The 15,491-nt window shown below is 52.5% G+C and overlaps 1 protein-coding gene across 3 annotated transcripts in view; it reads left to right on the top strand.

Moving 5' to 3' along the window:
• The window catches only part of RPS6KA2 (ribosomal protein S6 kinase A2), a 344,268-nt gene that overhangs the window by 175,972 nt on the left and 152,805 nt on the right, over positions 1-15,491 (top strand). The window contains exon 1 of one of the 3 annotated variants that reach the window (XM_049654580.1): positions 5,556-5,746. The exons of the other annotated variants lie outside the window; for them this stretch is intronic. Within the exon in view, the coding sequence (XP_049510537.1) occupies positions 5,648-5,746 (99 nt within the window). The 5' untranslated portion in view covers positions 5,556-5,647. Of the gene's footprint in view, positions 1-5,555; positions 5,747-15,491 lie in introns of those variants that run through there. 3 annotated transcript variants of the gene reach the window in all.

Below are 15,491 nucleotides of genomic sequence, written 5' to 3'. Positions count from 1 at the left end.
TGCAGCTCTGGAGTCTGTCCTTCTGGAAGAGCTGGGGACCTGTGGTGCATGGGGGTAACTTGACCCGCTTTGCTCCTAGAAAGATCATTTTAGTAGCAGGATTGCAGATGGGCCGTGATGGATGGGACCCGGCCTGAGATTACTGCATTCTGGCAGGAACCGATGAGGGCCCAAGCCACGTGACCGATAGCAAGGGCTGGAGGGGAGGCGGGGGGAGGAGTGAAAGATACTGAGAACGTCTCGCCAACACGTCTCTGCACGTTAGAATTTGGGAATAAGGAGGCACAGAAGTGAGTGTCATTCTTGCCTCCTGGTTTGGGCAATGGGGTGCACGGGGCACTTACAGAAGATGATACGGTTCAACAGGCAGCTTTCAGATGGAAATTCTAGAAGTGGGGGTCTGCTTCCTTCCCAGTCACCATCGCTAGTTTTCTGTGTGACATTCATCAGCGCCCCGGCCTCACTCCATCACCCCCCCGCCCCCCCCGCCGTGACACACAGGTGTCTCCAAACACTGCCAGACATCCCCTTGGGGGACAAAGCCTGACGCAGTTGAGGACCCTGTTCTAGAGGCTCAGGGTTTCAGGAGAGGAACAGCGCACAGAAACACGACTCAGGTGTTCGACGTCTGATACGCGTTCCACGGAGCAGCCCTTCCCACGGCCAGCCAGCTCTGTGACACGGAGCACGTGTGCGAGCGTGTGTGACATGTGTCCAGCCCTACGTCGGCACGTTCCCAGGAGTATCTTGTCCAGTTTTCTCTGCTGGGGCGCTTTTAGACTCTCTTGAATTGTATTTTCATGTCTTCCTTTTATTTCCTTGAACGTATCCGATGTCATAATTTCACATCCCACATCCGATAAATCAGGGCACGTCTGATGCCACGGGCAGCTGTCTTCCTGGTCATGTGCTCGGTGGCCATGAGCTCGTGCTCCCTGGAGCTGCGTCTGAGGGAATTCTCGAAGGCTGGGTCTCATGGGGATTTCTCTAGAGGGCCTTGCTGTGTGTTTCTGCTGGGCACCTCGGGTGAGAACTAGCCAGGATCACTTGAGTCCGCATTGCCGTTGTTGGGTGACCCAGAGAATGCATTCGGGCCAGGAGGGGCTGTGTGGGCACAGAGGCCCCAGGGGCTCGTTCTCGCCCTCCCCGTCCTGTGCCAGTGCTCTGTCGCAAGCCCTTGTCTGTAGGAGGAATTTCCGTCCACCTTGCCCTGAGGGCAGAGCCCTGCCCCACCCCAACCCCAGAGGGTGGCGTCCCTCCTCTGTGCCCCTCGCTGCTGTAAACGGATCGTCAGGGTAGCAAACGTGGATGTCATTCTTGACTCCTCTCCCCCCTCACTCATCACATCCAGTTGTAACTGGTTTGTCGAACAGACTTGGCTTGTGATCGGATCAAAACACACCTTCCGATGCTCGATGCTCGTCCAAGTGAACCACAGGGAGACCCCGTCAGTTTGCACAGCTTTTGCTTCCCACTCCCGGATAACAGACAACCGTGTTTGCTCTAAGTGTTAGATACTTGATTAAGGAATGAGTATTTCCAGTCCTAAGGTCTGGCCACACTCGGGTCTCTTTGCCTGGCTGGAACCTGCTGTGTCCCCTCCAGGGTCAGATCGGGAGGGCAGGGGATAAGGGAGAGGACATACATACTTATACTGCTCTGTGCCCAGCTGGGCTCTCGCTGACCCTTCCTCTCAGGGAGAGCTGTCCTGTCTTCTTCGGGGGGTATTGTGCCTGGAGACCCCCCACCCAGCCTGTGCACACTTACAGGACAGAGGCCTCTCTCTCTGGAAGTTACCTGGAATTCTTCCTTCAGCCCTGGGCCCGCTGCCACACCGCTTCTGCTTCAGACAGGGTCTCTGAGACCCCCACACTGGCCCCTTTCAGACGTGGCCATGCCTGATCTGTAAGACATTTTCTCGCATCCTTCCCCCTACAAGCCCTGTGAACACAGGCCCGCTCTCTAAACGGCCCCGCCCGAGCCGCCCGGAGCAGAGGCCACCCCGTGGCTCTCTCGATCCCAGGCCTGAGCTGCGGTATCCCCAGTAGATCACAGCTGTCACCGTGGGGCTTGAAGCAAAGGAGCTGCATCCCCCCACCCGGTCCTCTGGGTGGAAGGGAAGGAGGGGTATGACAGCACAGACTTTGCCAAAGTTACCTTCCTTCCAGAACCCTCTCTCCTTCCTGTCCAGGGTCTGTTCTGTCCTCAAGGAAGGCGGAGCTCCAGGGTCGAGCAGACCTTACTTGTTGTCTCGAAATTCTGAAACATCATACCTCATGTGTCTTGGGGACTTGGTAGGAACTTTAATTTTCATGACTCAGTCATGAAACCCTGTTCGTTGTAACTTCTCGATAACCCTGTTCTTCCGCAAGCCGGGAGCCCACTCCCTCTGTTTGCCCGGGAAATGGCTCCTCATCCTTAGAGGTGACCCCAGATGCCACCACCGCTTCTGTGGCTTCTCCAGCTAGGGTTGACTTTTCATTTATCTCTGCCCCCGCGTCTCCTTACGCCTTTCTTTCTCCTTACATCAAACCCGCATCGTGTGTGTTCGCTCACCTTCTCTTCCTCGTGGCTGCGACCTTGTGCGGGCCACGAGCCACAGCCCTTTTTGTATTCCTGAGGCTGCTCACGGTATTGAGCACTGTGAGGTGTTCCGCAGTCCCCTGGGGAACTGAGGTGAATGCACGTGGCCAATCCGGCGTTCTCTTCGAAGCAACAACCATGCAGCATTCAGTCCCAGGCTTCCGTGTTTAAGTCAGGGGAAAACTTAAGATAACCACGGCGGGGTGGGGGGGGGTGCCGATCAGCTTTGTCTTCTCTTCAAGTTTCCCCCTCCCCACCATCTGGGCGTGAGCCTTTATTAAGCTCACCCTTCCCCCTAGTATTTGGGGAGGGGGGATCATTTAGGCCCGGGTTAAAGAGGACCCTGACCTCCTATAGATTTGGTGGTCTGGAGGTATTCATTGTATTCATGGAAATGGTGGTAAATGTGGTGGTAAACGATTTCTAGAGATTACTTTTTAAATGTGCATTTACTTATTTTGAGAGAGAAAGCACGCACAAGCAGGGGATGAACAGAGAGGGAGAGAGAGAGCAAGAGAGAGCAAGCACGAGCAGGGGAGGGGCATAGGGAGGAAGAGAGAATCCCAAGCAGGCCCCATGCTCCGCGCAGAGCCCGACTCTGGGCTTGATCTCACCACCATGAGCTCGTGACCTGAGCTGAATCCAAGGAGTTGGACGCTTAACCGACTGAGCCACCCAGGCACCCCTTTAGGGATTTTGATACACTTGCTTTACCTGGATAAAGACACAGGCAAACAAATATTCTAGCAATGAAATCATGTCTATAATTGAACATAGGAAGGCGTTTTATTTTTTCTTCTGTGACGTCCAAGTTCACTAGAACTGTTTGCACTCAAGTGTAGGGGGAATCATGAGCATCCCATGAGGCATTTCCTTTCCAATTCTGTCACACCAGGTCAAAATGCTCTTGTGGTAAAACACGGGCCTTGAGTTAGGCTGGCCCCGAGGCTTTTGTCCTCGCCAAGCAAGGAAGTGGCCATGTCCGCATCCTGACTCGTCAGCACAGAGCCCCACGCGGGGCTCGAACTAACCAACCCGGAGATCATGACCTGAGCTGAAGTCAGAAGCTTAACCATCCGGGACACCCAGGTGCCCAGACCCTATTTTAAACGTTGACTCAACATGTGCACATTGCACAAGAGTAAAATCGAAAAGGCTGCACAGAGCTCTGAGCTCAAAGATCTGAAACTGTCTATAGCTCTCTGATGAGCATTTCTTAAAAAAAAAAAAAAAAAAGTGTGTTCCCCTTTAAGGCAACCCCCCCACAGCCCTACAGCCAGCAGCTGGCCTCTGAGAGCCCTGCTTCAGGACACTGGCTGTGCCGGGCCTAGTAAGTCATCCGTTTGAATAATTTTCTATATATGGAGTCGGAGGTCATGGAGAACGGATATGCCTTTGTTCTCCACGCACTGCCAAGGGAGGTTTCCCCAGAGCGCGTGGGGATCCGTTCATCCCCGGGGAGTGAGTCCCGGGGCTGTGGGGCCTGGCGGGGCCGAGGAGAGGTGCGGGGCGCACTGGGAACGCTCACGGAGCCCCTGGGATTTGGGGTTCAGTTTCCAGGCATGTTTGCTAATGAACAAAAGTTTTGTCCGGCGCAGAAGAGCATTATGCCCAAGTGTGTATGTGGCTGTTTTAAGGAAAGGAAACAGCGACACCCCCAAGCTAGAGAACAGCCCCGCAGGCCAGCGGAGCAGAACCGAGGGCAGGCGCCCGAGACGCCGCTCCCAGCACCGCCCGCCCGGGGCCCCGCCCGGTCCTCCGCTCGGTCCTCCGCTCTGTCCTCCATCCGGTCCTCCACCCGGTCCTCCACCCGGTCCTCCGCCCGGCTCGCTAAGCAGGCACCGCCCAGGGCGCTGATTGGCGTTGTGGGCGAGGGGCGGGGCAGGGCGCCGGGAGTGCTCCCAGGGAGGAGGAAGAGGAGGCAGGGCAGGAGCGCGGGGGGGGGGGGGCGGGACGGTGGCCCTGATTGGTGGTAGTGGCGGGCCCAGAGCAGGGGCGGGGCTTCTCGGGACGGGTCCTCTCGGGGGCAGAGAAGGAGAAGGAGGGAGACCTTGGGGCTGCGGGCGCTGATTGGTGGCAGTGACGAGGGGCGGGGCAAGGAGACGGGCGCTGATTGGTGGCTGATGGAGGGCGGGGCGGTTTGGGGCGGGGCTGCGCGGGGCTGGTCCTCGCCAGGTGGAGAGGAGGAGGAGGAGGAGGAGGAGGAGGAGGGAGCATCTGATTGGTCGTAGTGGCTGTGGGCGGGGCGGGGCGCGGCCGCCCACAGCTGGTTCTCACGGGCTGGTGGCTGCAGCAGCAGCAGAAGAAGAAGTAGGAGGGAGCATGTGGGGCGGCGGGCACTGATTGGCGGTAGTGGTTGTGGGCGGGGCGGGTTGGGGCTGGGCGGCGCGGGGCTGGCCCTCGCCAGGTGGTGGTAGCAGGAGGTGGAGAGGAGGAGGAGGAGGAGGAGGAGGAGGAGGAGGAGGAGGAGGAGCAGGAAGCATCTGATTGGCCGTAGTGGCTGTGGGCGGGGCGGGGCCGCACAGGGCTGGTCCTCGCGGGGCGGTAGCAGCCTCGGCAGCAGCAGCAGCCGCAGGAGAAAGAGTAGGAGGGAGCATGTGGGGCGGCGGGCACTGATTGGCGGTAGTGGTTGTGGGCGGGGCGGGGCGGGGTGGGGCAGGGCTGCTGGGGGCTGGTCCTCGCGGGGAGGCAGCGGCAGCAGCAGCGGCGGCAGCAGCAGCAGCAGCAGCGGGAGGTGGAGGAGGAAGAGGAGGTGGAGCTGGAGGCCGCTGGGGCAGCGGGCACTGATTGGCGGTAGTGGCTGTGGGCGGGGCGGGCTGCCCGGGGCTGGTCCTCGCAGGCTGCAGGGGGAGGAGGAGGTGGGAGGAGGGAGCGCTGGAGCGCCGGCCGCCGTGGCCGGCTCGGCCTGCCCTTTGTGCCCGCAGCCCGCGCCCCGCGCCGATGGCCGCCGCGCCGGGCTCCCTGGCGGCGCGCACCCGCCCGCGGACCTGACCCCGCGCGCCTGGGATGCGCCGGGAATGCGCGTCCTCCGGGCCTGCGGCTCCTCCCGGCTGGGCGCGGGGCGATGGACCTGAGCATGAAGAAGTTCACCGTGCGACGGTTCTTCTCCGTGTACCTGCGCAAGAAGTCGCGCTCCAAGAGCTCCAGTCTAAGTCGACTCGAGGTAAATGCCGTCGCCTCTGTGCGCGCAGGTACCCGGGTCCCCGCCGCGCCCTGGAGGATGCTGCGGGTCTCAGAGCCATTCCGAGCCCTTTCTATTGTCACATGCACGGTACCCACAGTCCCATGTCTGGGAGTTAAAGTTTTTTGAGAGCTGGTCCGGATTTTCTAAAATCGAACGCTATTGTTGGGACTTAGTAATAACTGGACCGGTCCTCGGGCTCTCATCGGGGACGAAACTCTGCCCCTGTGGAATTTCTAACTCATTTTGTTCCCGGGTCTGCGCAGGATGCGGGTCAGTCACCGTGCCCACATAGGTGCTCCGGGTAAGGGGGGCGTTGGGATCCGTGCGGCTGGGCTGTCGCTCCCCCGAAGTCCAAAGTACAGAACCTCCCCGGCGCTCCCCTCGGCTGTGGGTCGGGGTGGATCGGGTTTATGGTACGGTGGCCCACAGCCACACAAGTGCTCCCGTAGCGGGCAGATGTTCTGTACTCGAAATCCGTGTAGCGTTGACCATATGTATATGTATACATATACAAAGGTAGCAATAGTATCCCCTCCCGCCAGTCTGAAACGATGCTCAGTAGTGAAGTGCCTGATGCAATATCCCTGCAGCTCCGGGTTTGATATAGATTCGACCTGAAACCCAGAGGACCCTGAAAATTAATGTCCTTTTCTCCTGTCCCTCATCTTGTCATCTTTGGGTTTCCAAAGTCATCTGTGGACAGTTCTCTGATGTGGTTTTTATTTCAGCAATCAGACCTTCTTCTCCTTATCCCAGCGTTCCAATTACATCGTTCAATCTATAGATGACCAAATGGTGGAACCCTGTTTAAGTAAAACAGACATTGTGATGTTGGGGGGAGGGGCTGGCGACAGAAGCTAGCGTTTCCCTTCGACATTGCCCTGGCCTTTGCCACAGGGCTGGCGCCCATCTCCGTTTTTGTTTGTTTCTGATGAAGTCGAATCAGTTGGAACAATGTCACATTTTTCATGTTGGCCTTCTTTGTCCAGCTGCCATGATACGGATCCGGGTGTGGGTTGTTACAATTAAGAGATCTTTAAGCAAAGCTCAGGGTTAGATATGAATGCAAGAGGGAATTACTTGTATAAAAAGTTTCCTTTGCGGTATCACCGAGTCAGGATTGGACTAGATGGGAGTCTTTGTGGCTGGGCTCTGAGGGTAAAACAGATTTTTCAAACAAGTACAACTGTTAATCAAATAATGGAGGAGGGCTTGCCTTAAACCTCACATTGACAGAAATTAAACATATGTTCATCGAGATAAATCACTTTGCTGGATCTCAGGCACTTTAAAAAGCTAAAGCTGATAAGAATAGAAACTCAGAACAGTATTTACCTTTATGCCTGATAAGTTTTTATTCATCAAATGCCAAGTTCATTATACAGCTCCTTGTCTCCTTCCGTTTCTTGTCCTTGCCTCGGGGAGGCACACGGGTGAGCCAACTCCCAGGGCTGTTCGGGAAGAAAGGCAACAGATACCAGGCTGAACTAGTGGAGGGTCAGCGATCCTGTACAGCATGATATACACAACCTCCCGTGTCATGGCTCAGCAAAGAGAACCAGGGTTTGAAAGTACCTCAAAAAAAGAATATAATGGGCGCCTGGGATGGCTCAGTGGTTGAGCGTCCGACTTTGGCTCAGGTCATGATCTCACGGTTCGTGGGTTCGAGCCCCATATCAGGCTCTGCTGACAGCTCAGAGCCTGGAGCCTGCTTCGGATTCTGTGCCTCCCTCTCTCTCTGCCCCTCCCCCACTTGTGCGCGCGCGCTCTCTCTCTCTCTCTCAAAAATGAATAAACATTAAAAAAAATTAAAAAGACATGGTGAGAACCAAGAGGGGAATATAAATGAGGTTTCTTCAATGTGAAAATAAAATTTCTGAAAATAATAAATACACCGTCGGCTACGTACGTCCACTGACTAGAAAGGGATGTGATTGATCTATCAGCACGTAATCAATGAGCACTTCATACAGTCTGGATGCTGGATGCTGGACAGAAGCATTAATAGAGAATGGGCAGCCCAGATAAAGTACTCTGTTCTCTACAAATGCCTTCACCTGTGTCTTAGGAAAAATCACGTAGACGTGTGTTACTATCCTCAGTCTGTTGCTAGGAGGATCTCCCCCCAGAACTGAGGATCTTGATGAAAGCTTACCAGCCGATTGATTCTGCAGTTGCTTTGTAAAGACCTAGTATTTGTTCAGCCCTTTTCTCAGCATTGTAGATCCAGAAACCCTAAGTCCTGGAAGTCCTGGCCTCACGGTGCCTCCACCTAGTGGGGGTTCTAATAAGTCGCTGACCCTGTGCTTTAGTCCAGTAACTTCCAGATTCCGATCCAGCTGCCTTTCTTTTTCCAGAGAAGGCTGTTAATTTGTTTGCGTATCCACAGCAGATTATAGGCCAAGAAATGCTCATCCAAAAAAAAAAAAAAAAGTTAAATTTCAGAGGGGAGGTCTGTCCATAGTTTGAGGTTGTGTGATAGGACATATAAAGCCTTAGCATGGATGTATATTTCCTGTTTGGACTAAAGAAAAAGACAACTCATTTTGCAAACATGAACATATTGTTTTAATTGTTTCTGTGAAATTTATTTTGTAAAATATACACAGAGACTGAACATTTTGGTTTTTGAGTTCAAAATCTGGTGACATAAACAGGAAGGTGACTGTAGCTACTTTAAGGGTAAAAACACTGTTATTTTTATTAAAACAGCCATCAGGGAGAGACTTGGTCTTAATGTTTTCCGACTTGGTTTTAAATTTAACTTCACTTTAATCTAGAATCCAACATTTGCTAAGCTCTAACCAATAGAGAAGCCAGATTACTTAATCAGACTTGGACACAGTTTATGAATTACAGCTTAAATATTTTTGTAGTGTCTCAGCATTGCACCAACTAAGATGACCAGGATAGTCGACTCTGGCTGGAATGATTTTGGGAGTTTCTAAATGGAAAGTGGATATCTTTCCTAGACTTCTTTGAGCATGCCAGAGAAAGGCGTCAAGTCTCCGTGTCTGCCCTTCACCCTGATCTCAGGGCATTGACAACACTGCCCGAGGATCTCAGCACCTTCCCGGAAGGTGCAACCGTCTCCTGATTCAGCAGCCCATTTTACAGATGAGGAAACGGAGCCCAGGGAAATCCAAAGGGCTTGCTTTATGGTCCTGGCCCCTAGAATGTTGTAAAGGACGCTCTTGCTATAAGGACGTGTGCTATCATTCTGGGTTGTATGGTTACTGGAGTTTACCAGGTGTTAGACGGGACTTGAAGGAAGGCTGTTGTGATCGTTACGAGGAAATTACCCTGAGGGACATTGGGATGTTTTGGAATGTGCCCCAAACCTAAGATTCTTCTAGAGAACCTTTTTTGGAAGTTAGAAAGTTCCAGGTGAACCTGGGCTTTGTGTCGCAGTCACCTGAATTGGATTCTCAAGTCCACCTTTCACAGCAGCTGGCTCCTTAAACTCTGTGAGCCTCCTTTCCCTGCACGGTGAGATGGGAGAGTTGTTCCTGCCTCAGGGGGTTAAAGTGGCCAGCGTGAGCTGTCGTGGAGACTTAATGCTGCTCTGGATGGTAACACTGCAAGTCAAGAGTTGTCAGCTGTGGATACTGATCGATATTTTCCGGGTTTATTGACATTTTTCCTATTGCCCAGTGTCTCCTGCCTCTGTGTGCCCCTGAGATTGCCCCTACGGCCTGCAGAACCCACGGCTTGTGCTGTCTCAGTACACTCTCAGCCTGGTAATTAAGAGTTCAGATGACCTTCCTGTGTGACTAGGGGAAGAAAAGGCCAGAGATTGGCCCCATTCGCTAAGATGAAGTTCCCGTCCCCTGGCTGGGATGGCGATGTTCCTCTATCCTTACCTTACGTACCGCGCTATGAATCAGCTGAACCGATCCGTGAACCCGTTACCAGTTCGGGTCCCAAAGCCATGGCATCATGAGTTGAGGTGGCTTCTAGAGTCAGGAAATGCCCCAGCATCAGTGGCCCGACTGATGGAGCTTTGGGAAGGAGTCCTCCTTGGCTGGGCCTTCAGTTCCCCAGGAGAGACCCCAAAGCTCCAGTGCCTGGCTTGGGGCCTGGGGAAGGTTGAGAGGGGTTGGCTAGGAAGGGCGTTGAGTGCCTATTTTTTTTAAATTAATAAAAAGTGATATTATGGACTGAGTAAGCTTTATCTACCAATTGGCCAAAGGTATCCATACTCAAAGTCAGTCGCTTAAGGAACAGTCATTTTGTTTGGAGTCATCAAAGCCAGGGAGTCGGTTCTCTTTGACTACCTGTCATTTCATCTGTCTTTGACATTTTTGCTGAAAGACGATTGCAGGTGAGTGACAAGGACACAATGTCCTTTAGCTGGGAGACGGATGATGGTGAGCGGTTAAGCGGAAGGAGAATTTCATTTCTTTATGTATTCACTCAATTGTTCACACAACTCCAAGAATTTTGAGCATCAACCATGTACATGGTGCTAAGCAGTCGGTATATGATATGTGATCTTTATATGATCTCTGCCCTCCATGCACTTAACGTCTAGTGGGAGAGGCATTCTTGTGAACGGAAGCCCTACAGTGTGGAATTCTGTAAAATGACCAGCATCACTGGACTTAAATGGTCTTATCATACCGATTGTCAATTTGTTTCCATTTCCCGCGGTCGAAGGTAACTGACCGCTGTGTGTAGATGTGAGTATTTTTTAATTGCTTACCCCCTTTTAAAGGGAAGCATGATGTGCCGATAAAGTAACTGCTGAGGGACTCTCACCAGATACTGTGAGCGTTGTTGGCTCTAGTCATGGAGAAAAAGAAAGCTTCCTGGAAAGTCAGACATTAAGGCTTCTTCTTGGTGCTTGATAGGTAAGCTCTTCTTCTAGATCTTGGGTGGTTTCCCGGAAAACCATTTCTAATTAAAATAATTTTCAGGTGCCTTCAGTAAAGGCACCCAAAAGTTCTATGTTAAGGCTGATTTTTTTATTGGGCTTTCAGAACAACAAAAGGCAGAGACGACCACAATAAATAGTCCGTATTGATGAGTACCTCATTTGCTTACTGTTCTGCTTATGTATGTTTATTCTATTTAAACAAATTTTTTTTAATGTTTTATTTATTTTTGACACAGAGAGAGACAGAGTGTGAACAGGGGAGGGGCAGAGAGAGAATGAGACACAGAATCCAAAGCAGGCTCCAGGCTCTGAGCCATCAGCACAGAGCCTGATCAGGGGCTCGAATTCACAACCCGCGAGATCATGACCTGAGCTGAAGTCGGACACTCAACCGTCTGAGCCACCCAAGTGCCCCTGTTTATTCTATTTTAAAGACACTAAAATTAGGGGCACCTGGGCGACTCAGTTAAGCAGGTCAAGAACTCACAGCTTAAGGGTTCGAGCCCCGCATCGGGCTCTGTGCCGACCGCTCACAGCCTGAAGCCCGCTTCAGATTCTGTGTCTCCCTCTCTCTCTGCCCCAACCCCGCTTGTCTCTGTCTCTGTCTCTGTCTCTGTCTCTCTGTCTCTCTCTCTCAAAGATAAATAAATAAGTATTAAAAAAAAAATAAAGACACTAAAATTTATTTGTGGTCATTTTTTGTGATAAGCCTTATACCTGCAATTTCAATACAGAATTTCTCTCCTTACACGGAAGGAAAGTCCCCAAAGTATCATTGCTTGTTCAAAAGTATGTGAAAAGACAGCCGAAAATATTGAGATCTCACCCAATTGTCTTTTTTCACCTTGTTTACACCTTCTTTCCATAAATCTGCGGGCAGGCAGTCCTTCTGTCGCATACCCCAATGCAGCAAAGGAGGTTTCCCTATGTTTTTCCTGCTTTCACAAGCCCAGGAAAGAGCTGAACACCGACTAAGGGAAGGACGGTGTCTCAGTGCACATCATCTGACATTACCCAGGATTTCACTCTGTTTCTTGCATGAGAAACTGTCCTGGATGTGGCAGATTAGCAAGTGGGTAGGAGACGTCCGACGTCCGACGTCGGATGCAGGGAGGGAGGTGGAGAGAGAGAGGCTCTGGGGCTTGAACCGAGAGTCATGCTAACCAGTGTTGTGGGGGTTGTTCAGTACATTCGGGTGCTCCAGTGGAAAGTGCCCCTCCAAAATGTGGGGAAATCGAGGCTAGGTCTGTTTGGGATACAGTTGGCAGCCAGTAGTCGAGCCAGGAATAACCTTCATCTTTGGCCCGAAGGTTCTGGGCGCGTCAAGCTGACCCTAACGACGTCCTGTACGTGCCCCACCGTTATTTCTGATGACGCGGGTTACGCTGTGCGGTATTTTCCCCCCAGCATTACATGTTTGCTGATATATTTTCACTGGTAAAAGCTATTAAATTAAACTCAAGTAGGAATTATCAACAAATAGTCTGTTAAGCCACAGAGCGATTTAATCAAGCAAATGGATGAGGCACAAATATGTTCAGTATAAACTGTGGTTCATCATATCTGCTTCGCAGCTGCGTCAGAAGCCCCTCCTGCTACGAGCCAGTGAGGGGACGCCGTGGTGGTGCGGCTACAATTAACCACTTGGAACCCGCACGCCGGGCCACGGATGGCGAGCGTGTGGGAGACACAAGCCCACGATTTCCCACTGAGCAGGCAGGGCTCTGTGTCTGAAACCGCCCGACATGTGCCGTGACACAGACTCTCCCCCACCAAGCTGTAGTCAGGCTCTGAGCCTCCGACCTTGGGCTCCTGTGTCATCCTGGGTTGGGTCTGCAGTGCCCAGTGTTAGCAGGAATCCCGCTGAGTCCCTTTAGAGAGAATTCCCCCTCTCCACCCCCATACCCTCAATATCTGACCAACTTTTTTTTTTTAATTTTTTTTCACATTTTTATTTTTGAAACACAGAGCGAGACAGAGTGCAAGCAGGGGAGGGGCAGAGAGAGGGGGACACAGAATCCGAAGCGGGTTCCAGGCTCTGAGCCGTCAGCGCAGAGCCCGACGCGGGGCTCGAACTCACGGACTGTGAGATCGTGACCTGAGCCGAAGTCGGACGCTGAACCGACTGAGCCACCCAGGCGCCCCCCAAATTCCTTATCCCCACCACTCTGCAGCTGATGTCTGCTCGCTCTGGCCCGCCTACAGCAAGAATCCCACTAGGTCGGTCTAGAAAGACTCACCCTGCCCTCACCGACCCTCCAGCCCTGCTTCTTGCCCATAAATCCCCACTCTTCCTTCTTGTATCCGAGTGGGGCTCAGCCTCTCTCCCCTCCCGTGAAACCCTATTGCTGTGCTCCCAGGATGCTGTGCTCCCAGGAATACAGTCTTCCTCACTGTCTTTAGCAAGTGTCAGCATAATCTTTCTTGCCTGGCACTTAATGTTGTGGTCATCTGCATATGATGTACCTGGAGATCCATGAAGGGTGTCCCAGGAACACCACCGGTCAGAGAACCCTCCTCAGCCGCACCGGGAAACTACAGAGCACGCGTGCCCCCGCGAGCTCTGCTTTACAAAGGTCCTGGGAACCTCCACACCCTGCACTGTGCCACCTCCCACCACTGGATGCGCCCCCACCTTGCTGGCCGCCCTTCTCCTGGCCACCTGGCCCTTCCCTCTGCCTCTCCGGGCCCCTCACCCTGTTGAGCTCCTGCCTCCTCAGCGACAAAACAGGGAGAAGCATAGGCCAGTGCTGTCCTCGAGTTATTAGATGCTCGCAAAGTGAAACGTGCCTCGTCAGGGCAGAGTCTGCACTTGGCATTCTGTGGGCTCAGGCGAGGCCGGCTTTGGTTGGACCCTATCTGCATAGGGTTTTGCACTATGATACAGAAACACAAAGTTTCTCCCCTGTCTCGCCCTTCTGAGTACACATCTGCTTCGGGTTAGTATTATCACCACAAAGCAGCTTTTCCTAAGTTGTGGCTCTGTTAAGGTTACCGAGAGTGATGGTTTAATCGACGTTGCTGACGTTTGAAATGCGGGTCACGGAATAGCAGCTCTTGTAAAAGAGAAGGGGGGTTCACGGGCTGACACAGGGTGGCCGGGGCTGGGGGTGTCGGGAGAGGGGGTGAGGTCCCGGTACATATGCTCTGGCTTCTCACAGAAAATCGTCCTTTCTTTTGACTCTTCTGGTCTCCCGCGTGAAATTAACAAGATTCGAAAACCTGACTCCGAGAACGAGTGTTTAGACTATTGGCCGTTGCGTTCCCTCCCGTTGCCAGAGAAAAGAGGGCTCTGAGTAAGACCCACAAGCCAGGAGAAACATGCTTCGTGCCCTGGAATGATTCGTGTGCTGTGTTTTCCGGCGTGGGATTTTCAGATTTAGCCAGAACACGAGTCTGAGACCTGCTTTGATGGGTGTCTGCCGTTAACATGAGTTGGGACACTTTGCATGAGATGTCCTGGCCACACCGTCCTGTCCAAGGCCCACGGGCTCACAGCTTTTCCTAAAATGTGCAGCTGGATTTATAAGGGGAAGGCGGGGAGGGATTTTACTGTGAAAGACTCTATTTTGGAACGGTGATGGTCAAAATGCTCCAATGACTACTTAAATTGCTCATCTGGGTCTCAAGGTTCACATTTTTCTTAAGTTTTATTTGTTTTTTTTTTTTTTTTTTCATTTTTTTTTAATTTTTTTTTTTTTGAGAGAGCACAGAAGCAGGGGAAGGTCAGAGAGAGAGAGAGAATCCCAAGCAGGCTCCACATTGTCAGCACAGAGCCCAGTGCAGGGCTTGAACTCATGAACCCTGCGATCATGGTCTGAGCCGAAATCAAGAGTCAGGTGCTCAACCGACTGAGCCACCCAGGCACCCCCAGCAATGTTCACACTTTTGGCCCAGGATAATTGCAGACTTTCTAGAACTAAGGTTGGATATAATATCGATTTCCAAATGTATCTTCCTATCCAAAGTATAGCGTGGACAGTCCCTTTCTAAGGATGAAAACACCAGAAAGCGTCCAACTCGGAAATGTGAGTACAACGCGAGAGGAGGCCGGAAGATGCCTTGGAGGGTCTTTGTGCGAGGAGGCGGAAGGGAGGCCGGAAAGGCTGAGGAAGCCCAGCGGAGTTAGTGCCTGTGGGGCCCCCCATTCGCGTGGCCGTCCTCCGGTGAACCGCTGAGGCGCGTCACGGCCACAGTCCACGAGGCGAACGCACAGAAGTGCCACTGGAGACACTCCTGTCCCACAGGACTTGCTAGGACGAGTCTCTGGTTGGCTCTGAAGAGAAAGGAAAGGAAAGAAAACCAGACGAACAAAGCGGAAGAGAGCACTTATTTTTAGAACCCCTTCGGCCTCTCGCGTTCCGCTCGGATCGTAAGTACTTTAGGGACCGGGACGTGTGCTGCTGGATCGCGGGAGCCACTCTGGCCGACTGTCCTCATCCCAGAGAACCCCTCGAAACAGCATGCGGCTGGGCATGACGTTTGCGTTTCTAGATCTTATGTTTCGAGATCTTGCATGAATTTTGATGTGTAACTGAATCAAGACTCTGTAGGCTCCGTTCCGGCAGCGAAGTAAAGAAAAATGTGTGACCCGAGAGGATATGCTGAGGTTGGTCCGCAAAGGGCCCGTGTACACGACATGCTCAGTGTGCACTTCAGTGTCTGTAAATGTTTAGACTCTTAAAGTTTTTTTTTTTTTTTTTTTATTTTTTGAGAGAGACAGAGACAGAGCGTGAGCAGGGAGGGGCAGAGAGAGAGAGGGAGACCCGAATCCGAAGCAGGCTCCCGACTGAGCTGTCAGCACAGAGCCCGACGCGGGGCTTGAACCCACACATCGTGAGTTCA

The sequence above is a fragment of the Panthera uncia genome, assembly GCF_023721935.1.
Source record: "Panthera uncia isolate 11264 chromosome B2 unlocalized genomic scaffold, Puncia_PCG_1.0 HiC_scaffold_24, whole genome shotgun sequence".
NCBI classification, from domain to species: Eukaryota; Metazoa; Chordata; class Mammalia; order Carnivora; family Felidae; genus Panthera; species Panthera uncia.
The sequence above is the reverse complement of the archived record's forward strand: the minus strand, read 5'-3'. Positions and strand labels throughout refer to the sequence as shown.